This window comes from Neopsephotus bourkii, unplaced genomic scaffold (genome assembly GCF_033783945.1).
Source record: "Neopsephotus bourkii isolate Nb327-2 ecotype Australia unplaced genomic scaffold, CSIRO-AGI_Nbou_v1 NB_1373, whole genome shotgun sequence".
NCBI lineage: Eukaryota > Metazoa > Chordata > Aves > Psittaciformes > Psittacidae > Neopsephotus > Neopsephotus bourkii.
The window spans coordinates 4687906-4712226 of NW_026901852.1; the positions used below are offsets into that span (position 1 = coordinate 4687906).

General features: G+C 43.7%; 1 protein-coding gene across 1 annotated transcript in view; it reads left to right on the plus strand.

The window, feature by feature from the left end:
- Positions 1-5084: 5084 nt before the first annotated feature.
- Positions 5085-24321, plus strand: part of EPAS1 (endothelial PAS domain protein 1) — a 74176-nt gene continuing 54939 nt past the window's right edge. The window contains exon 1 of the mRNA XM_061367212.1: positions 5085-5407. Within this exon, the coding sequence (XP_061223196.1) occupies positions 5382-5407 (26 nt within the window). The 5' untranslated portion in view covers positions 5085-5381. The remainder of the gene's footprint in view (positions 5408-24321) is intronic.

A 24321-nucleotide genomic window follows, 5' to 3' on the forward strand; every position in this document is an offset into this window, starting at 1 on the left:
ATTTGTCACTTACTTTAAGTGACAAGTGTCTGCAGGGTTAATATGTTCAGTGGCCTTGTTAAATAGCAGTAATTTATGAAGGACTGTTTTAAACACTTTTCAAGATCTTCATTAAAGTAAATTAGTCTTTGGTGGGAAAAAAACAAACCCCAAATCTGTTTATCTGGATTAAGGCTAAATCAGCATTTAGTGCTGGCATTAAGAGAGCTCATTGCTTCAGTTTCATTCTAACCTGAGTTTTCATTGGGAATTTTACTGCTATAGAGAAAGTCATTGTATGCTTGAGCATCACCCATGTGCCATGCAAACCATCTAGAGGAACTGCTAGAGATTAAAAGATTTAAGAGCTGCATTTCCTGTGGTATGAATGTTCCTTTAATAAAATGAGAAATATATATATTCCAGAAACATTGCATTGTTTCAGGCTTTATTTTCATTACATTGGACTATAATATATATATATATATAATATATACCAAAAAAGCATACAGTAGCAAACTATGTTCCTAGATTAAGCTCACCCCTCTCCAGTAGTGTTTTAAATATACTGGAGTCTCACACGGTGCCCTAAGTCTTTAAGCTTCTGAGTGGTTGCCCTGGCTGTTGCGCAGTTGTTTGTATTCTAGATGATGAATCAGGTTCCTGCTTAGCAAATGCGTTCAGGCTTTACTCTCCACAGGCCAATACAATAAAAAAGTAACTGTGAATAATGTGTTTCTAGATTCTAAGCTATTGAAGGTCAAGGGGAAAACCTGAAACAAAAGACCTCATGTAACAAGCTGTTTGCTCCTTGGTTTCTTGGTTGAGCTCTCCCTACATTTTAAAGCGAGTTTCCAGCATCATATCAGGAGTGTTTCTATGTACTTATTCATCATCTGTTTTCTCTCTACATGGATTCTATTGCAACACATTGCTATGTTAATTAGACTTCTTTTGGTTTACCACCTGTCCTTGGGATAGGCCTAAGACATCCCTAGTATGTCATTTTGAAAAAGGCTAAAAGATAAGCTCAGTAATTTTAAGCCTTCTAATACTTACAGGTACATTCTCAACATTTTGGCCATCATGTCTTTTCTTTTTCTTGGGAGTGTGATGGCTGAAAGGTCTGGAATGTGTCTAACTAATCAATGGCTCAAAATGCTAGAGCTTATCCGAGAGCCTTGCTTACAGGTGTGCGCTCAGTGTTTGGAGCCTCTCAAAGACATCTTAATGTAGTTCTTCAAAATTACAGTTTAAACTGGCTGGTCCAGTGTTGCATATAGTGTCTGTTGCTTTCTGCCTAGGGTAAGAGGGAGAATGCTGTTCTATCTGTTCTTGTGTAAAAGCAGTATCGTGCTCTTGTGTAAGAATTCTCTTTCTAGTGTGAATCTGTAGCAAGAGGCAGAGGAGTCCTAAAGAGTCCACAGGTGTGCTAGCTGAGGTGCTGTTTCCTACCCTGGCAAGTGGTTGGTGCCAGTGTGTATAAAGGGCTTGGCTCCTGATTTTGCAGAAGGTACATTTATGCTAAGGTACAGGCACACACCTGTAATTAGGAATGAAGGTGTGAATGAATGGAAGTGACTGGTTGCACAAGGAACAGGACTTCCTTTTTAACGTATTCTCTTCACCATGTTTCAGGCATTGTTTTTTCTATGTCCATCTGAGCATCTCTGCTTTGTCCCATTGACCTTTTCACACAAAGTTTTGTGTTTTTTCTGTCTTATTTGCTGTCGTGTGTAATAACTGCTCTGTGGCTGTAGCTTTTTGGTCTAAGTGGAGAATCCTCTTTCCTTCAAAGGATCAGCAGTGTTGCACTAGCAGGGCTCTCCTTTCTCCCCTGCTCTTTCCTGTAATATTATCTGGTTTTGCAAGCATCAACTTTTTGCTGTCATATTTTCTCACAGTATTGAGGAGCCAGGAAAAGAAAGAAACCAACCAGGGGTTATTAATGAATCTGGAACACTTTGTCTTCTCAACTATCTGTTTTTTAATAGCTGCTTTTAATTTTAATAAGGATGCCTCCCCTGCAAGGGATGCAGTATTCATGTTTTCTTCTGACTACTCTGGAGCTTTAATTGCTGAACAGCATTGAACTCGTGTTTTACCAGTACTCTTCAGTCAACACAGGTGCCAGTAACATGCATGCGCAAACCAGAGTACTAGAACTGCTTTCACTTCACTCACGATAGCTATGTGCATTCAAACTGGTGTAAGCACTGATTTAGAGGGTTGATTACATATAGATGCATATCTGGTCCTAAATCAGTAGTGTGTTTCAGAATAAATGGCAGTGATCAGAAGCTTCCCTGTATCTTGCTTGGGTGATGGGGTGCTCCTGTCCAGGAACCCCAGGAGGGTGAGCTGAGCACCAGGGGCTCAGTCACTATTGGTGTGTATTTCCTAATTTGCCAGTGTAGTTTAGACTCGAGGTTGGGTTGTAAAAATTGCTCACACACCACTGTTTTAATGACTCTTTTCAAATACCTCACCTGAAGGTTGCTTTTAGGAAATCAAAGTCTTTCTGTTACGATAACATCTCTGGAATAATTCATATAGGAGCAATGTGGGTCATCTGTAATTCCCAGAACAGAGCAGATGCTATAACAGCTTGTGTTATCTCTAACCACCAGAAGCAAGGAGCCCTGTTTGGAAACCTTGCTGGATAGGGTAGTAGGAATAGAAGCCAACTGCTGCTAAGGTCAGCTCATGAGTTTCCTTAAGTACTTTTTCCCCTTTCACAAGCTTTTCTCTGAGCTATACCTACTAAGCTAAGTGTAGCAAATGCAAGATGAAATGTGAGGAGTAACATGGGAATAAAAAACAGAAAGAGCGTTTACAATGGTGGTAGTAATTGAGAGGACAAACTGTGCTTACTGTGCGTTTGAGGTTTTTCTTGCCTTTCCTGGCAGTTGTCATCTCCTGCAGGGTAAATCATGCATGTTCATAGAGCAAATGCATTCACAGTGTGGCTCCTATGGGAACTTCTGAATAGTCTAAGATTAGAGAAAGTCCACCTTAGTGTGGATGCTGCTGTTAATAAATATTGACTGACCATAAAGGAGATCAAAGCAGTCATGAAGTGCATTTAAGAATAAAATTATGTGGTTCTCTTTTTTTCTTTTTTTCTTCTTGGTGAAGAACAGTACTTTCTGCTGTGGGGGTCCTTATTGTCGCAGAATGTGTTCAATAGAATGGCAGAGATATAGTTGATCTTTTCCTCCCTGAATAGTCATAGGAATAAAGGGGAATTAACAACTGAAGTCAGCTCCGGAAGACAGGCCATTTGTTTTCATCATGGTCAAGATGGGGAGCTCTGCTGCAGGAAGCAGTAGTATGGACAACTTCAGGAGCTGGAGTTGGAAGGGAGCTGTAAGAATCACTTGTTCTTGCTTGCATCACCTCCCAGTGCAGCAGCAAAGTTCTGGTTTTGTAGGGCATTGAAGCTTACCAGTTGCTCCCCATGGAGGAGGGCAGGTGGTGGTGGTTCTTGAGTGACACTTGGATGTGAATTCTCCTGTTGTCAAAGCACCTTGAGGCCTTGCTGGTCAACAGTTTCCCTCTGTTTAGACTGTTAATCAACTAACTACATCCCTGTAGGCAAAGCCAACAAGAGTCAGGCCAATGGACTAGATGTGCAATATCTGAAATTTACCAAGTGGTTTAGGTTTAGTTGATTCGAATGCTTTCCTTGTCTGATGCTTGAAGGCAAGTTGTTTATCCAAGTGAAGTGCTTTAAGATACAGCAAGAAGCATTGACATAGCAGAGATCAATGAAGGATGAAGAGGCCTATTTAATCTAGGAAATGAGTGACTTGGCTCTTTGATCCTGTTGCATTCTTGTATTCCCAGAAGGTTAAATTTAGTCCTGCATACACAAATTCTGTTTGACTGAGTTTACTTGGGTTTTAAATAGTTGTGGGTTTCTTTTGTTTGGGTTCTCTTGTATAACAAGAAAAAACCCCCAAGTGTTACCACATAATTAGGCTGTTGCTGTGTAAGCATGTGTAGCTCTTTTTAGACTCGAGAGCAGAATATGCAAATCCAAACCCAAATGCATTTCTTCAAACATTCATATTGTGTAAAAGAAGAAAAAAACCCACACTCTCTGACCCATTGTACACAAACCAGCCTACGAAAGGGCCTGGGGAAATCGCTCACATTTGGATAAGCAAGAAATAAATCTAGTTTGGCTCATTTTGCCTGCAGTAATACCATTTTTCCACAAATACAGGACACCTGGTGCAGTGTAATGCAGAGGTGTGCATTTTGGTTTGAGATGCAAAGCCGTAAGGTAAGCCTTAAAACATGAGGATAGGACTAGTTTCTACAGTGATGAAAGATATTATCAGGAAAACCGTGTCTGCTTTAGTGTAAAACAAATGAAAATCAAAGTCGAGGGTTCCTTATTTACTGTTATTATTTACATTGATCTTAACCAGCCAACTACAGCAGATGCTGGCGTGAGATGAGCTCTGGCACTTCTTGCCCCTGTGAGTTCACTGTGCGTCGCCAACTACGGCTCTTAAAAGCGCAGGAGTTGAAATACGCGGTGTGACATCGAAAATGAAGCTGAAAAACCAGGCAGAGGAAGGACGTCCCATCAGGGAGGCAGCAGCGCAGCCGCTGCGCTCCTTCGCGCATCCCTCCTCCGCGGCCCTGCACACGGAGCTCGCTCCGGCGCGGCCGGTACTGCGGGTGCCGGTAGCGCTTGGGGTGACCGGGATGGCTCAGGGGGGTATCCCCTTTCCCCGAGCGGAGCTCCGCGCAGGGGCCGCCTCTGCCCGAGCAGCTCCGCAGGCGCGGTGCAGGTGCCGCGGTGCTCCTGCCGCTGTGTGGTGGAGAAAAAAGTACAGAAAGTTGTCAAACAACCAAAACCGGGACAATTCAACCCAAAGCGGCGCCGGCGGACACCGCGTCCCGGCGTCCCCGCAGGCCGCTGCCCGTGGGGCAGGAGCGGCCCCGCTGCCCCCCGCGGTGCCGCCGGGCAGGCCGGGGGCGGGGAGGCTGGGGCGCGGCGGCGGCGCCCGGCTGCCCCCATTGGCGGTGGCGGCGGGGCCGGGCCGGGCCCGGGCCGGGGCGGAGGGGGCCGGGCCTGCCCCCGCGGCCGGCGGCGGCCCGAGGTTTAAAGTGAGAACTTTCCGCGGGCGGTGCCGAGCCGCACAGCCGCCGCCGCGCTCTCCTGCCCCGCAGCAGCCGCGGCCGCCGCCTCCCCCGGGCGGGCCGTACAATCCTCGGCAGTGTCCTGAGACTGTACGCCCGCCTCGGGGGCGACCCGGCACAACCGGATCGCCGACCCCCGACCGCTCGCTCGCCTCCGCCGCCCGCGGAGCCCCCGAGTCCCGCGGGCAGGTGCTGAGCCCGCCCCGGCCCGAGAGGCGGCGCAGGAGTCGGCAGCCGCCGCGATGACAGCTGACAAGGAGAAGAAAAGGTGAGGGGGCCGCCGGAGAGGCTCCGGGCCGCTTCGTCTTCTTCCTCCTCCTCCTCCGCCGGCTCCCCCCTCCGCCCGCGGCAGGGCCGTCCTGGTCGGGGCTTTGCGAGGGCTCGAAGCCTTTGCGCGGACCAGCGGCAAGAGTTCGCCCAGCCCGGGCTGCGGCTGGAGGGGAGAGGAGCGGGGGAGCAGCGCCCTGTCCGGTCCTTGGGGCCGCCGGGCGGCACCGCGGGCAGCAGCGCCCTGCGAGGAAGCAGCCGCGGGTCCCGGCTGTGCCCGGTGGGCGGCGGGCAGGTGCGGGTCCGCCGCGCTGCAGAGTGGCTCTGGTGCGCGGTGTGGCAGGGCTTAGCCGCCTGGTATGTTAGGACCTTGTTGTTAGGAAAACATCTGTCCCTTGAGGACGGGGGTTTGACGGGTAGCACCCTTAGCAAAACGCGTTTCAGGGTTAAAACCTTATGGATGTAACTGCCCGCTTGTATAAACCCGTGCTGATTGCTATAAAACTGACACACTGGCACAGATCCTCGCTCCAGCCCAAGAAGCTGGAGGTCGCATCAGATGTGCGGCTCGCGGAGTTCCTCAAGTGCCGGCGAGCTTTCCTAGACGGCTGGCAGCTCGGGAGCGCAGGGCGCTGCGCCGTGCCAAGGCCTGCCGCCTGGCCGGGATGCAGCGCTGGGCATTGCCATGGGGGTCATAAGGAACTTTCCGAAGGGAGGAGAAGTGACTCGCTAGTTTTGTGTCGCTGCCTCAGTGCGTTTTCCTGTTGGTTCTTGGGATTGAACGTCAAAATAAAACTGAAGGATCCCTAACGCAGAAGTTACAGGTGGAGATTAATAAATCTCCAGTCGTGGCTTCAAGCCTGTAAGCATTTCCTGCAGATGAGCGAGGGCACTGGCACGGTGGAGGCTTAGCAAGCGAATAAAGGTCCACCAAGGCTCATAACAGGGTATTTGTTGTGTCTGTTTTATACAGCAGGCACTCACAAGGCTGAATCTATTATTGGCTCAGGTTGCCGGTCTGACTACAGATCGTGTTCATAAACGATGTGATTTACCGGCTAAGAATTTTATCTTGTTATTTGTCGTGTACTTTGCAGTTGATGGTGCACTAAACTTTAAACACTGTGTTTTGGTTTGTATAATAGCTTTTTTTTATTGAGTCACCCTATGACAGTGTAATGGGGGAAGTGTTGCAGTATAAACCATGCATTTTCCATGTAGTTCCCTCAGTTTATCAAGCACTAATGTGTTAAGGTTAAATAATTGCCTCAAGTATATTTTGTTCTAGGCATTCATCCTCTGTGCAGGCTATAGAATAGGGAAGAGGTTTGTGTCCTCTTATGTTGAACAAGGGAGTAAAAAATTATAGCACCGTATAATATAGTTATGAAAATGAATTATAGGAAGGAGAAGAACGAAATAGTGTGCATGTTTAAAAAAACACTGTTTGTGATATAGCCTTTTTTAACGGGGTGCTCTTAACCTCTTCACTTTTAACCTCTTATTTTCAAGCACAGTGAGGGGTTGGTTGAGTGCTGTCTAATCTTGCAGGACAACATGCTGGAGTACTTTGTGGAAATGCTCTTCTGTTGCAACATAGAAGCTTCACCGGGCTGGTTTGAACACTAATCCCGACCCTGTCACTGATTTTACATCAGTCTCGTGACAGTCTTGTGATGGTGTTCCCCTGACCGTTTTCTACCTCTTTGAGGAGCAGGGGAATGGTTATCTGGCTCTTGGGATTGTTGTGTAAATTAATGTTTGTGGAAGAACTGGGGGAGTAGCAGAGGGGGGATTTAAGATACCGTGCTTGTGTCTCCCTGTCTGTGAGCATATGTACGTCCCGAATGGGCACTTACCCTGTGTAGCTAGTGAAGCAGGGTTATTTATTTATGGGGTTTTAGATTTTCCAGTACTATTACAGGATAGATTTATTGCCTTGAGTTCACCAGTTGTCGTATTATTTGCTTGATCTTTATCCAGATACGCAGCTATGAAATCTAACCTGACTCACTAATAGCATTTATAAATCAATTTTGAGGAGAAAAGGTGGTGGGGGTAATCTGGTTTACCAGCTTTCCAGGCAGCTCTGGAACATATGTTTAGAGGAGCAGTTCTTTTACTGTTAAACAGATGCACTGTGGAAGTTAATATTTGATTCTTTTAATGGTCCATTTAAGTTGAGGAGCATCCTCAGGTTCTCATTTGAAGTGCTGTCAATAGAAAAGAGCAGTTGCCTTCTTTGGAACAAATGTTATAGCACTTTGGATAGGCTGTTTTCCCACATTTAAAGTCAGTGCAAGACACTGACCTGCGATTAATATGGTTATTTTAACTCTAAAAAAATCATTATCTGCACAGTGTTAGATACAAAGTCTGTTTCTTAGAGTGCTAATAAATAGAAACTGCAAAAAGCAGGAGTAAAAGGGTAAAACACGCTAGCAAAATAATAAAAGCTTAGGGAACAGTATCTGTGGTTAATGTGCAGTACAGCAGCTAGTGGATAGGTCCCAATTGGGGCAGGTTTGTAGAATATCTTGATGTGGTTTTGAATTATTTAGTCATCATGTGTTTTTGAGTTATTTGAGGGATGTAGTTATTTTGTTAGGAATGGATGGTGTGTCAAATGGACTGTTCTAGGTGGACAGTGTGTGTTTGAGAAGTCTGAAACCAGGCTCAGGACAAATCAGATACCACTGAATATGATTTACTGTTTGGCTTCACCTTTTCAGTTGTGGTGTTTGAGGATTCGTATGTTTGTTGCCCAGTTGTATGAAAAGCCAGATCTGCAGCTCAGGCAGGTTCTCTGCTAGTCCCCATATAATTATACCAGGTTTGACCCCAACGGTGTAATGCTATATGGGCTTGTTTAACTTCTCGTCCAGATAGAAACAAATGGGAGTCCCCCCAGTTGTTGACTAGCTAAATGACTGCTTTCAGTTACCCTTCACTTGGGGCTTTATTAGAAGTTGTGCCCCTCTGAGCAGATGCTCTGTGCCTCAGTTTCCACTCACCTCTACTTCAGGAGAGGGATCTGCCAAGCTGGGGTCACTCTTGTCAGCTCCTCCTCTGGGCGAGGAAACAGCCCTGATGGCACCGCTCTCCAGAGCTCAGAGTAGTCAGTTGCTCTCTCTTAATGGGTGCAATTTGGGTGCCTGGAAATGCAAGCATTTGGATGTGCCAAGGTGTTGAACTGCAGATTGCAGGAAACTCACTACAGGTCTGCGTTGTTCTACCCAGTGACATGTAAAGAATGTCACTATTGTCAGGTGTACTATCTTGTTCTGCGATAGTGGTGAATTACACGACCTTGTCCCTCCACTTGCCAATGTATGTTGTTCCTAATATTCTTGCAAGCCTCGCTTTATGTACTTCAAACCATGGAGCTTTGAATACTTTCCTTTGTGGACTATTGCAAAGGTTATTTGACTTCATAGAAAAATAGATCAAGTGTTGTTACTGCTGAGCATCTCCCCGCGCACAGCCCACATGTTTAATGTAATCCTATTTGCCTCTGTGTTAACATCTGCCCTTACAATTTTTCTTATTTGGAGTTGGCAAAAAGAAATGTAATCTCTTGAATTCATGTTGAAATTGATTGGTTAGCACACTGCTGTGGTACGGTAACATCAAGCAGCTTGGACTTGCATTTCAGCACCAAAAATGCAGGCGCTTCACAGCTTGCTGGGCTTCGTGAATGACTCTGGTCACTTCCTCCAGTCATACATTGGTTTTGCCCCTTCTGGGTTCTGCACTCACTGCCCTTTCTGTATTTCTGCAGATGTGGAAAGGGCTTTTGTAGATAGGCTACGTGAGTGCCTTGATGTTTCCCTTTCACTGCAATAGCACATAGCAGAGGTTGGGCTGAGCTCTGATTTGGTGTTCTGGCCTGCTTGGAACAGCTTGACTTCCATGGCTCAGCTGCTGTGGTTTCACCTCTGTGGAGCTAAAGCATTTGAGCTTAATTTGATCAGTGTGCAATACGAATGCTTTCTGCAAGTGCCATCCTCCCAAACTTACCTGAGCTTCTGAGGATTTGTGCTTTGCAGGGATGCTGCAAGGGCTGGATTGGCTCTGCTTTGTTTAGCACTTAGATTTTTAGCTGCTCTTGAGCTACCCCCCCTTAGTATACAGCACCTTTCTGTGTCATGTCCCTTTCACTTCTGATGTTGATCATCTCCTGTCATATTTATCCTCTGTGCTTCATTGGGAATATCTTGCATATCAGAGGTAGTCTGCAAATAGGAGTTTTGGGATTATGCTCCTAATTTAGGAGACGCATCACAAGTGTCAGAAATTGATATCTCTGCCTTCCTATAGTGTTGTTTGTTATGGTGGATTCGTAAACGTTAAGTATGTTTGTTTTCAGGTTCCAAGGAGGAGCTGCTGTTAGCTGTGGTAGAAACAGAACTTTTAGAGCATTGAACCTTTTCCCATTATTTTCAAATGGGATAGCCTTGTTAAAACTGAGAATTAGGGTAAGCATTAGGATAAGGGAATGAGCAATACAAAGGCAGGTTTTATTTACAAATAATAAATACATATAGAATGGTTTTAGTCCTCTAAAGCTATTTGTGAAATGCTATTCTGTTAACTACTCCAACATTGAGAATGTCTTGTATACCTTAGTAATTATGAATACCTTGGTGCCTATGTGCTGGCACAAGGTTGACAGAACCCTTCTCTTAAACTAAGGGGAAGAGCAAGTGTGGTTATAGTGCAGCTGGTGGGATTTTTTTCTCATGTATTGTTCTTGTGCTCCGTTTGCTTAAAAGGCAATACAATGAAGTAGTTATGTGCTGAGGATAAAATCTGGACTGCTTATATAAGAAAAAAGTAACTGTTTTCTTGAATTTACAAGGCTACCTTTAATGGATAATCTTTCTGAAGTATGTAAAAAGGGAAAGAGTCTTTTACTGTGTGCTTGGAAAGTAGATTAATGGAGTAGGCCAATTGGCTGATAAATAACTAATGTTCCAAAGTAACTCTCATTTAATCATGCTATTTACTTCTTGAGCTGAAATCTAATTCTGATTTTGGTTCTTTCCTCTGGGACTTTCTTCAGGTCTAGGAAATCTAGCTGAAACAAAACCTACCATAATAAACTCTGATATACATGGGCATCTTTAGGCCTTAAAACAGTTAGGCTTGTAATTTAATTTACTTGACTGTTATTACAAAGAGTTTGGTGTTGGATAATGTATCCACTGTGCTTCTCTGTCAGTTGCATTGTGTGACACAACAAATAGTCTATATTCCATTCTACAGAAACTCATCAAATGTGTTGCCAGACAAGAAGTGAAGTAGCTTTAGCTGAATTTTTATATCTGAGCTTCAGTCAAAGAGATGCTCTGGTCTTGACCCTTCCTCTGTGTACGAATATGTGGAATCAGCAGTTTTCTTGGATTAGGGGAATGTTTAGGGTGTTGCCTCCAAAAAGATGGTCTGAAAAAATCAGGAACTTTAAAGTTTTATGTTAGCGTGTGGTTGTGCAGTTAATATTGGCTTATTGCAGCTTTATGGACAAGTTCTGTGCATCTGGGCAGGAGGGCAAACCACTTTCTTACTTTGTTTCTGCTCTCAAGTGGGGAAAAAACCCAGGATAATACAGCTCCATAGCTTCTTTTGCTCCTCATACAAAACCATTGAGCCATCCCCCAAGTTACAAATGCTTCTTCGTTCTGCTGTGTGTGTATTCATACAGTGATCTCTTTCAAGCAAGCGTTAAGTAGCGTATGTTTTAATCTCAGGAATTTGTGGAGTATCTGTAGAACCAAACTGACAGTTTTCCAAAAGCATCTCAACAAGTCATTGGTGTTTCCAGCAAGGATACAGGAGAACCCAACACATCTCTGAAAGTGCGTCTTGCCTGCGCCTGACTTACCCCTCCAGACCCTGTTTATTCAGACCAGTCCCTAAATCCCAGCTGAGACCTACATGAATGAAAACCCAAGGCTATAATGATTCTGATGGGCTGTAAAGCAGGATTGGGGTGGAGAGACAGCAGGGATGTGGCCATTTACGGGATTTGGCTGGGGTTTGTTTGTTGGGGATTTTTTTTGTTGGTTGGTTTGTTTTTTTACTATATCATCAGTAAGCTTAAGAGGGATTTTATCTCGCAGCTACTATTATGTCTCCTCAGCTATTTTTAATCCCAACTAGTTGTTGTGGTGATTAGGTCACCATTTACTCTGTAAACACAGTGCTGATTTAACAGTGCACCAAGATGAAGGTGAGGTTCAGAGAATTATGATTGCCCCCTGAGTATACACTTCAGTCCTTCAGAGCTGTAAAATGAAGGCTGTATTTATTAAATAGGTGGTGGACAGAAGATGCTTTTTCTTACTGATCTGGGCTTGTGTCAAACCTGCCGCAAGTGCTGGGAGGGTGATATATCTGACCAATATCTATATTATTATATATGTTAATATTATATATACTACTATATGCTGTTTCTCACCTTCCATGCTGTCATGTCCGCAACCTGTTTAACATTTTAGCTGTCCTCTTCTTTTTTTGCCTGGGGGCTGTCCCTGGAAGCTGAGGCCATCGTGATGGGGGACATGGTGTGATGGTGCATGCCTGGCTTAGGGTCCTATGCTCTAGAGGGTTACCCTTTTATTGTTTTCCTGCAGAAAATCCGTGAGTGCCAAGTCTTACAGTGCACATTGATGCCTGCCTCAGCTATTCTGGTTTTTATTCCAAGAATAACTCATTGCCTTTTGCTTTCACCTCCTTCCCTGCAACCCCAGCAGAACAGGAGGCTGGACCACTTTATATTTGGATATGAAATACTGTGTTTGTTTGGCTACTTTCACAACTTAACATTTTGGTGCTAGAGGAGCGAGAGCAATCTGACCCTCTCATTTTGTTTCGGGAAATTGTCTTATCTAAGGAGAGGCTAAAATTAGAAGGGATATGAGGAGGGTTGTGTGTGTTGGTTTTATGGTTGGATGTTTCGTTGTGTTTTTAAACTGAAAAACTTTTCTAGCACATGAATCATGTGGGTGTAACTTATGGCGCTTGATAGCAAGCAGCCTGTCTGAAGGTGTATGTGAAATAAGATTACTAGGATAATTTAGAGGCTATTTGGAACTACTGAAATGTGAACTTAATCTATTGTAAATATTTGTTACTCATTATCGAATATACCAAAATACATTTGGTTAGAGTTAGGCAAATGACGGGAAGATACAAGGTGCAGGTTTTGAAGAATGGGTTAATGAGCAGTGGAAGAGCTGCAGATGCAGTTGATAGAACAAGCATTTTCTGTAAGAATAAGTACTTCATTGGAAAAGAATCCTTCCAGAGCACCAGTGAGACACAGACCAGTGTAAGACCAAAGTGAAGGGATGGGATTGAGAAATGGTAAAAACGTTTGGAGGTTGCTGAAGCATTTGGACTCCTGTGTTGCACATTGTTAATCTAAACCTGGATGGGTTTCCTTTGGATGAGACTTAAGTAATCTTTTGTCTCCTTTTAATTAAAAGATTTATTTTTTTTCCTCTGGTGTTTGACTCAGTGAGTGATTTGCTTTCCTCCAGATCTTTTTTTGTTTTACCAAAAGCTATGAGACACATACATGAATCTGGTTTGGTGGCTTGACCTCAATCAAGTTCCTGTCTTCCTTTCAGGGAGACTCTTATATGTTTATCTGCTAAACGAAAATATCAGGCATTTCTTTCACATTACTCATGAAACCCTCATCACTTAAGGCCTTGAGCTGAGAGCAGTCCCAGTCTTTCATGAAATGGAGTTGCTTAAACAAGTTACCAGGTCCGATGAAAGTGTTTTGTCATCTTTGGATTGGTTAGGGCAGGAAGTGTGATTTGGCAATAACAAAGGTCTCCTCTAGTTCTGGCTATGTGAGCAGCTTTTTAAAGACCATAGTGTAACTGAAAACTCAGCAATACCCTCCTGACCCCTGGTCAACATCACTGGCCTCTGATGGGATGAACAAAGTCAAAATGTGGGAGAGATGAGAGCAGCCTGTTGCAGAATTTCTTACTTGGTTGTTCTCAAAGGACTGGTAATTTCAGAGTCATGTTCCTGAAAACCTGCCTACGTATGGTGAGAGATAGAAATGTTTGCCTTTCCCAGGAAAGCCATTGCTTTAAATAACAGAGATAATATATCATGAAATATAGTGATCCCAAGTGATACCCACCTTTGGCCTAGTACATGCGTTTTCTTTAGGTAGTCAGCTTCCGATTCCTTTAGTATGTATTGTTTAATACAGAGTAGGTGATTTGCTGAATGAATGAAGAAATCAGTACAAGGGTCTGAATAAGCTGCATACAACCTAAAAAATGTTCCCTATTGCTCGCTAGTTTATAGCATCAAGAGGCCTTACTAACTTGCCTAAATCTTTGCATGGGAAAAGGCCATTAAGAGCTGAAAATTTTGGTGCAAGTTGTTTAATAGTGTTCAGAAGTTACTGCATAGTGTTCTTCCTTTAAGATACACACGTGCTTGTAAGAGAAATACTTGTTTAGGTAGTAAGCTGAAGGAAGTATGAAGTGGGATGGTTATTATGCAGTTTTTATAAAGGTGGTAGAAGTAAGCTTTAAAGAACATCCCTTGTATTTTGTTTTAGCCATTAGCATATCTAAGGACTTTACTGCAATAAAAAGGTACTTCAACTCTTGGTATCCCAGTTGTGGTTCGCACTTGCATTTGTATGATAAACTACAAAGCAGCCCCATTCAGTCATTTGGTTTAGGACATTCTTGTGGCTGGTGCTGGTCTTTGAGCCCTGTCCATTGATTCACAATTGTATCGCCCTCTGTGCCGGTAAATTCCTGGTGTTATTGGGTACTTGTTGTCACAATACTTCAAAGATCTTTTGTGACGTTAGCACAAGCTAAAAATCCCCCACCCCTCTGCATTTCTACATTTGTAAATATGGAATGCTGCTAGGAGGTTGCTAAACCTTAAGCTGTCGTGCAATTTGTATCCAAAATTTGTTGCAAATACCAGAGCGTCTTCTGAGATCGGATGTGTTGCTGTGCTTGGTTAGATTTTTGTATGCTATTGTGATGTAGTAACATACTCACCAGCTGATGGCAATGACAGTATCTTTATGCTCTTAGGTAATTATGGAGAGCCTTGACTGAAGCTGATATGAAGCTTGCTTAGAATAAACATGTTTTTTGAATGAGCTATGGTCCTCTTTATTGCTTAATGCAGCACTTTTACATGTGTCATTTGAAGAAAGGTTTCTTTGACTGACGGAATGTAGCCTGGTTCAGCTGTGGGTAGGCTGTTTATGTGCTGCAGCTGTAAGGTTATCGGTTACTGTTAGCAATTCCAGTTCTTGGTTTTTCCCCTGAAAATTATTTGAAGGATGTGTTTATTGCCATTACTGATCAGAGGGGCATTTTTATGGGAACACCCTTTTCAAGCTCAAGTTGTCTTCACACTGCTACTGGGTTTTACATAACAGCAAAGTCATATTTATGTTCCCAGTGATTCACAAAAGGGTACTATCCCATTCGCTTCGGCTTGTGCTGGCTTGAAAATGAGATAGAAGCAAGATATTTTGAGGGATGCTTACTGCTGGTGTTTTGAAACACCCATTATTTCCCATTTAAGAAAACAAACCCCCCAACCCCACTTCTGTTTGTTAACTGTGTGGCCGGCCCAGGTAAAGCCTCTTTGGTGTGGAGACCCATGCCAAAGCATGGTGAAGCTGAATAAAATCATAGCTTAGGTTCTGTCTCTTGAGTTTGTACATTGCTCTCAGTAGAGCTGGCTGATGAACAGCTTCAGCAAGTGATTCTGGCCTCTGCAATTGCTTCTCCCATTGCCTTTACTCTCCATACCCTCTCCAAAAGCCCTTCTCACTCGGTCCCAGATCTTTGTTCTGCTTGGGACGGGGTGCACTGGGTTGGTAACATAGCCTAGACAGGGTGGCTGATCTCTGTCATTATCCTTGCTCCCCAGTCTGGAAAACTGGGATGGTAATATATCCTTCCTTCCACCCTTTGTGTGTCTTATTTATTTAGACTGTAAACTTTTTAAAGTAGGGACTTTCTATGCTTCAAACAATGCTGTAGCGATGTTGGCAAGAAGCTTGTATGATAAACCTAACTTAAAAAGTGCTTGAACAGGGGGTTGTCAAGTGGAAGGAGTCTGGTTATCTCTCGCTCTTCTTACATCACTGGTTAATGGCTTTCTTTATAGTACCACTTCATATTATCCCTCGGTATGTAGCTTACACCCATGGGTGACCTTGCTTCACCATTGAATTTGGCCTTCCTGTTATGTAAGATCCATGTGTCATTTAGGCACCTTGAGCAACTGAGAAATGGGATGATGGTGGCGGGGGATTGGCAATGTCCTGAAAGTCTCAGGGAGATCATAAAATGCAGTATTCTGTCAGATTTCATCACAAAGCAGGCAGGTGAGCAGCCAATTGGGCAATAAAAAAGAAAAGGAGGGTCTGACCATGGCACCAAAACCAGTTTTGTCAGCAGATGGAGAGTTCATTAGGGTTCCAGTTGGCAATGATTTGCTCTCAGTTGCTTTAAACTGAGTGCTGTAAGAAAGGAAAGCGGTGCTGAATTACAGGGTTAATTTGACATGGGTTTAGCAAGCTCCTTCACATAGACCACATAGACTGAAACCCGTGCATCTTCGTTTGCATTGAGGCTCCTCCTGTATACAGGTGGCAGGGCAGGCCTGAAGAGGGAGCAGGCATGTTCTTCTGTGTGAAGACAAGACATTGAGAAAAGCCTAACCATTTATGCAGGCTATAAAAGCCTAGCATTTTTTGCTGGCAGCTTTGCATACTGTATACACAGGCCCTAAGAAGATAATGCGAGAAGCGGTGTTATCTGTATAGCACCGTGCCTTTTTCCCTTTGCCTGCCACATCTTAGGACAACATTCCCCACCCCCCCCAAACCTAAACACCACCATAAACACAGAGTAACTAAATTCCAGCCTCTCCACACGCAATCATGAAGCAGCAAACAACAGTAACCAGCACTGCTGCTTTCTGACTGCTTCCTTTTATATTTATTTTAAAGGAAGCATCTGACCACAAATGGTGCTTATTTTCAGCACCACAAAAAGTGCCTTTTCAGTGCTCTTCCAACCTGGTGAATAAAATGAGCAGGGAGCAAAGTCTGTGCTGCAGGTCACAATAAGGATTTCAGGTGCAGTGATTGGCATCTAAAGATAGCTGAAAGAAGGGTACCTGGTGCCTGACCTGTTAAAACCTTCAAGAAGAAATCATGTCAACATGAAGTCATTATAGAACATCCCTTCAGAGGGAGTTGATGTGATGAACACAGTGCACACATAAGGTTGTTTCATGTTGGATTGTGTTTTGAGTAGGTTACAGCTCTGAATGTGCCTACAGAATCACTTGTACATTGAGCTATGTGCTGCTGTTGGTTGGGTTTCTTATTTTCTATCTGTACCTTATTTAGATTAAGTGCTTTGGCTTTTGTGCCAAAGTAACTCCAGCTCCGGAATCTTTCAAGTCTAATAATGTATTTAGAACTTTTATCATATTGGGGTTCAGTTATAAACTGTGTGTAATGTGAACTTTTATCCTTCTTAGAAGGGAATTTCATAATCATTCTACTCAGGTTCTGCTGCTGTTAGCCGATAGATTAAGCAAATAAAATGTTCCAACAGTAAGGCATAAGGAAAGCAGAGTAAGCATCTGTTCTTATACTATCACATGTGTAGGGAGTCAGTTCTGATTAACAGAGTTCTAAGAAGGAAATATTTGGTGGCTGAATCTATTTCCTTATACTCTATTTTGAAAGTGTTTAGTTTGCTTACCTATCAGGAGTAGGACATATACTGCAGAATATGGAGCTACTGTACTGAAGGAAAATAAAGAAAAGGCCTCAACCTAGTGATGCACTAGCTGTTGAGAGTCAGAACATCCCTTTTCACCCCAGAGAAAGCAAATGCTTTATTGCTTGTGATGGTATATTATGGTTTTCTGTAGCTGAATGTGACTTGCATACAGGAAATTTGGAGCAGGATTTTGGCTGGGTGAAATACTGAGAAATGCAGTCATCAAATCTTAATACAAGATTTATTTTTCATAAAAGGTGAGACTGATTTCAACAACTATCCTCCTCTAGCTTATTTTCCTAAGGAATCAAGACTTACACTGTTACGCTGTGTTTCTGTCCCCATTCCTGACAGAGCTGTAAAGATCTCAAGGATATTAGATGCTTGGGAATAGGGGTTCAGAAGCAGTGTTGAGTGCTTCAGGGAAGGGCTACAGCACAAGTGCATCCACCTGTAGAGTCCAGGGACTTCCTATGGCTGAAGAAGTCACAGGGACAGTAATTCCAGCCAGGTCCATGCTTGCAGCTCGCTGCACCACAGGTACCAGGGTCCAGCAGGAATCTGCAGAGCCTGGGGAAATGCAGTTTGGGTAGTGCCCTTGTTTGCACAACTCCTGGCTTTTGTGGCATTGTTCAGTAGTTAACCTGTGTGGCATTTTAAATACTCGTCGTGAGATATTTGGTAGAAATAGATACAGATAAAACGGCTTTCCTTACTCTGGGCATTTCAGTGTGTTTAGACCTTACTGGTTTTGGATGAAGAAACTGCTGTGCAGCTATGATAATGCTAATGCTTGATATTGCAAGGTGTATTAGACTGGCCACATTAAGATCACCAGTGGGTGATCTCTGGCCCTAAGAAGTGCATCTGGACTTCTTTCAGGAAGATAGGCATTGCTGTCTTCAAATGGAAAAACAGCTGCACTCCTGAACAGCCATAACTCTGGATCCAGCTGTAGAAAGGTCTGTTTTGGTTGGAGAGGCCCAACTTGTGTGGGTTTGGTGTTGGTTGTCAGGTTCGTGATTAATCTGGGGCATTGTCATACCAGTGGTAACAATGAAGGCATTGTCACCACTGACTTTTTCACTTTCCTGTGTTGCTGTGGTATTCGTTTAATTATTTTTGCAAAAGCAGTAGGTTATGGGAACCTTCATATGTGCAAAACGTGGGGAAGATGGGAATCTCTTGTTTCGAATTTGTTGTTCCCGTAAATGATGGTCATGATGAAAACTTGACTCATTGGTGCTGATAGTTGGTATCTACTGGAGATCTATTATACTTCTCAGAATCACTTCCCCCAGGCAAGGCAGTACTGCTGTTTGGTTTTTGTTTGTAGCGTGTATTTGCTGGAAGGAGAGCACTATTGTGTGTGTTTTAAGGGCGATTACAAACATAAAATAGATTCTCTTGAGAACGCTTTGTCTACGCGCATCACAATTGGTAATTGTTTTGTGTTGTGTAAGACTTTGCATGCTGTGCTTCTTACTTGGCTGCGTCTGTGTGAACCTCAAAACGGATTCCCACCTCCAACCTTTGATCATTAATGTTTTAAAGGTGAATGAATCCTAGAACAAAGCATGAGACTTACCTGAACTCATGTGTCGCCAGATAACGAATTTTTGCCATCTTGAGGCCCATTTTTTCAGCCATTTTGGAAACAAAGTTGTCTGCAACTTAATGGGTGTCTTCTCCACATAGAACCTCAATGAGGTAGCTCTCAAAAATGAGGAGAAAAACCTCAAACCCCCAAACAAAAACCCAACGTCCAAACCAATTATTTTCCGCATGTAAGCGGATTAAAATAGTGTATTTGTATGCGAAGTGGGTGTCATCTTTTTGTGCCAAGTCCACTTGCCGTGGTCATTCCAAAATGCCAAGGGAAAAGGAATCCATAACCCTCACATATCTTATTAGCAGAGTGCCTTGAGGTAGAGATGGGCAAGACGCGTGGAAAAAATGAGGCTTCTGCCAAGTACTTTCTTTGTAGGTCACTCATTGTAGTTGAAATTACAGGGAGCACAAGAGCAAGCGGTCTATTAGCAAAGCCACGCAAACAAACCATTCGCCACTTCTAACAAACGCTGAACCAAAAATACGCCTCGTGTTTTAAAAATAAGCCAAGACTTGGCGAAAAATAAGACCCGGGTTTATCTGCATTTCATCAGGTACATGGCGTCCTGGAGCCTAGCCCACTGGCAGAAACATGGGGAGTGTTATCCTTTGCAGCACTGGGAATGTTCTCTGCTGAATTTGGCGCCCATGACCGAGCTTTGCTTGTTAGCTGAAGTTCACACAGACTCCTTGCCAGGCCTGCCCAGAATGCTGTCTCCTCTGACTTCCTGTGCTCTTGCATAATATTTCCTTGCCGCTTGTGTAACTGCGGCTTGCTCTGGTCACTGCCCGGTTTGTACGGTTCACTTTTTAAAAGGCCAGTCCCGCAAACGTGCGGCTGAGCCATGTCGGAGGCGGGAGGTGTCCCGGTGGTGACGCCGATGGAAGCGCCTTTCCAACGGGGAAGCTGCCGGCGATGGAGGGGGGTGTGGATGGAGATGCCAAAATGTCTGAAGGCAATAAGGTTGCCTGCCGCAGCCCTGTGACCAGATAAGCGAGCGGCATGACTTCAGATCAACTGTGCTTTTGTAATATGCACTACTGTGCTCTGAGGTTAAAACTTAAACGGGGGAAGTTTAGATTGGATATAAGGAAGAAGTTCTGTACTGCTAGGGTGGTGAGGCACTGGAATGGGTTGCCCAGGGAAGTTGTGAATGCTCCATCCCTGGCGGTGTTCAAGGCCAGGTTGGACAGAGCCTTGGGTAACATGGTTTAGTGTGAGGTGTCCCTGCCCATGGCAGGGGGGTTGGAACTGGATTATGTTTAGGTCCTTTCCAACCCTAACTATTCTATGATTCTATTTCTGTAACAAATATAAGTGTTAATTAGTGTGTGTGAGCACCATGGGCTTTGTATCAGTGAGAGAGCATGTTTTCAGAGCACTATGAAGTTCTGATTATTGCTAGTAGTCACTCAGTTAAGAGTCCTTACATTTGCCTTAAAAACATGCTCCAGGTATCTGGAGTACTTATTACAGCAAGTCAAGGCATTTAAGGAAATAGTGGTTTCTTTCTGCTGGTTTTAATGCTTTCACACAAGGTGCTTCTGCAGTCATCTATGTTAAAATAAGCATCAGTTTTGTGTTACTGTTGAAGCAAGTGTATGTGCTGAAGCTTACCATTGATTACCCTGGATTATTTGTATATATGTTTTGGAAGTGAATTTCATAGCAGTTTGTGCCATCTAACTGCATTTACACTGATTGTTTTTCAGATACTTGTATTTGCCCCTGTACTTATACATAAAACACTGCACATAATCCCAGCTTTGTCAGTAACTCATTTTCAGAAGGACTCTCATCTACCATGACACTTTCTGGAACCACCTTTTAAATGCAGTTTTCGAGCTGTTACTCTTGTTCTTTGGCAACCCTGTTCCTGGCATGGCTTTGAAAAGCTGAAGAGGAGGGATTACAGATAGTTGCTTCCGTATGTTTGTAAACTTTACCCTATAGACTGTACTGGTTTGTGTGTTAGAGTTCTCAGATCCTGTATGTTCTTCCAGTTAAATGCTCCTTATCTGCTGTGAAGAAACAAAAGAATCATTTTAAAGGACAAGCATTAGCATTGACTTAGTCATCAGTTGTGCGAGATTTGTTTAAATCATCATACCATAATCTCTTCCATGAATCCAGGTTTCCAGTTGTCATAGTAACTTTGACATCAAAAAGTTCATGCTGCCTACACATGACTTCTTGCAACACTGTATTAATCTGATTAATTTAACGGAAAGTACACTTTTACTGGTTAATGTGTGTTTATGAGGCAGGTTTTCTGGTCATTTAAAAGTGGTTTATTACCTTGTGTTCCTCAGATCAACCTTTTAATGACTGCAGTCTAGCTAACACAGTGTTTGGAAAATTGTCCAAGTTATATAGTGGCGATACTACTGACACCTAGCAAACTGTTTTATAGTATTGTGAGTACTGGAGCTTCTGGGGGGCATGCATTAAATATACTGCATTTGACAGATGCAAAGCCAGAGTTCCTAGAGTGGCTTGACCATGCAGCTCTAGCAACAGAGATGCCAAATAAACCAGGTTCACCTCAACATGTTTTTGCCGGTGATGGAGGATCCACTTTATGTGCCAGCATCAAGCTTGCTTCTCACTGATGGGTTTGGAGTCTTGGATAAGCCATACAAATATGAATTGCATGATAGAAATAGAGTGGTGCTAGGTTGGCCCTAACATGAAGCAAAAAGCGTGAGTATTACAGAAGGTGTTGGGCTGAGCATTGCTTAGCCATCTAGAGAGCACAGTTCGCAATCGTAGAAGAGAGATTTCCCCTCTAAATGGAAGCAGACATAAATATTAGGACCCAGCATTCAGCTTCTTTTAAGAGTCTTTGTCCCTCCCATGTAAATAATCTGTGAGCAATTTTAACAGATTTCAGGGAAAAAAAAAAAGCATTGTCTTATAAAGACAGGGAGCTGGGAGTTTGCAATTTACTCAGCACATAGAGTAATGAGGTTGAGAAACTCTTGTTCAGAATAGATAGGATGAGTCGCTGTATGGGTATCGGCAGTGGTAGAGGCATACATGTTCTCTGAATCCAAAGGTAGCAACTGTTGAAGAGGTCCACAGTCACATACATGGGCATGTTCTTCTTGCTCTTCTCTTTTACTTTACTTAGGAATGTGAAAATGGGCCCTGCAGAAGGGTTAGGGGGTTAATCCTCAGCTGCACAAGCAGGCACATACCCACTGCATTCAGTGGGGTTTTGTCTGAACTAAACAGCTTGGGATTATGCACTTGTACACATGTCTAAATACAAATCTCTGTCAAGTAAACAAGGGTGTAGCTGTATGCAGTAATCTGCTTTCCAGGCTGCAGAACACCCTGTGTAGCTTGCGTAGCTGAGTACAAGGCCACGTCTTGAGCTCCATTTGAGCTCACGGTAAGGGCACTGATCACCAATCCACATGCGTCTCGCTGCAGGAGGGGAGCGATAGGTATCTCGGAGGGGTACAGCAGCCTCCGTCACTCGGCTTGTGGTGGGGTGAGATACCGCTGTCCTTTGAAGGACATGTTAGGGGCAGATACACGCTTTCAAAATGCCTGTGCTCCCAGATAAAGGCAGAAGGGAGCAGCTTGCCTAATGCTGGATGTTTTCAGCCCTATATGCCTGCTCCTTCCTCATGCTGAAGAACTTCTCTGTGTTTCTCAGGCTGAACTTTTACAGGAGCAAGAATAAACCTCTTATCTGAGGAAGAGACTGTGTAAAGGCTAACTAGAGCCACCAGAAACAGGGTTATGCTTACAGTGCCAAAGAGCATTTGTCATGAGCTGCGTTCTGGAGCTGACAGAAACATCTGTAAGCGTCTTCATAGGTCTTGTGTAGGGGGGAATGGGAAATATGCCTGCCTTTATTTGCGTACTCCTCATATAGCTATCACAGTTGAGAGTGCTGGTATTTGTTTTATTTTGTTTTCTTCTTGTAATGTGAAGTTGTTCAATGAAAGCTGCCCAGAGGCTGTAGCCTGGCAGGAGGGAAAGCCAGACTTGTGATGTCGCCACAAAACGCGCCATGTCTCACGCAATATTGTGACTTGTGTGCTATAATTAGGGAGCTGTGCACATGAGGCAGTGCTGTAGGTGTGTAATAACAACTTTATTGTCTGCTGTAAAACCCAGTCTTGCTGAGTACTGAGGACCTCAGGAGTTTTGGAACAGCTTCTCCTACTGTCTGAAGTAGTAATCCAGCATGCTTAGCTTCTTAGAGGATAGGTCTAGTAACAGTTGGTACATTTGTGTTTGCTTAAAAAGCTTTAATGGATGTAGTTTGAAAAAGTGAAATGAAAGAATGGTAAAATTAACATTAAACCCCAGCATATGCTGTGGTGAGGAAGTGTAGTCTTAGTTGTGCTACAAGAAATAGAGATCTGAAAAGCTCTCTGGTTGTCAGATCTGCCAGACCAAGCAGAAGTGGGTATTAAATGTTACCGTTGCTTATGGTGTGTTGGGTTTTGTTTGCATTTTTCAAAGCGTTAGGGAATTATGGGGTGTGTGTGCTTAAAAACAGTGACATTTCCAAAAGCTGCATTTTCATATGAAACAGAGGATGAGAAGGATGCTTTTCTTTTGCTGGTGCCAGTGCTCCTGCAAGCTTGGTGAGCTTGTCTTTTGGGTGGAGGTGGTGTATGCAGCACCAGTGCTGCCTGGAGGCTGGGGAGGAACAAGGGGGCTCTGCCCTTTCTTCAGAGCCCTGTTTACCAGCATTAATTTCTCCTGAGGAGGCTGCTGTAGGTTACCTGCTATACATGGAAGGGCTGGCAGGACAGGACTATGGGCTGTGAAGGAAGCTGATGAGCAGTTTCAGCTCTGAGTGTCCTGGCCTACCTCAGCATGTATTTTCAAAGGGGTTTGTTGAGGGTTGAGTATATGCTAGACTTTAGTCATCAAAAGCAGCTTTAGCCGCTAGAACAGACTAGGGCATTGCAGAGATAAGATGCTAGCCGTGGCTAGCATCAGTTCCTGATCACCTGGAGCATCAGTAGGTTGCAGACTTACAGCCCTGGAAGGCAGAGAAAACAGCATTTAGAGCTCTTTGAAAGTCTTGGGGATTGAACAGCAATCACAAGCAAACAGGTTTTTGCAAGGATGACGGGGACCCTCTTGTTAATCCTTGCAGTAATGATTGAACTGTTTTCTTATTGCTTAAAAATCGGTGCTCTCATTTGTTTGTCACTATTCAATCAGTGAATAAAATACTTTATAACAAATTGCAGCACAGGGAAATAGTCTATTTCAGGCAACATATGAATACTGGAAACGCAGGCAAAATGAAAGGTGAAGGTTAATGATTTAATAACAAGGTCCTGGGACTGTGCAGTGTATATAGAAAGCAGCAATTTGCATTTGCTTCCTGTAGGGTGACTTTACTGAAGAACTGAGGACATTTAGCATATGCTGATGCTGAGACTCTTCTATACATCTCTTGTTATTTGGAAAGTGCAAAATCTGTGCTAGGGACTTGCAAGATGC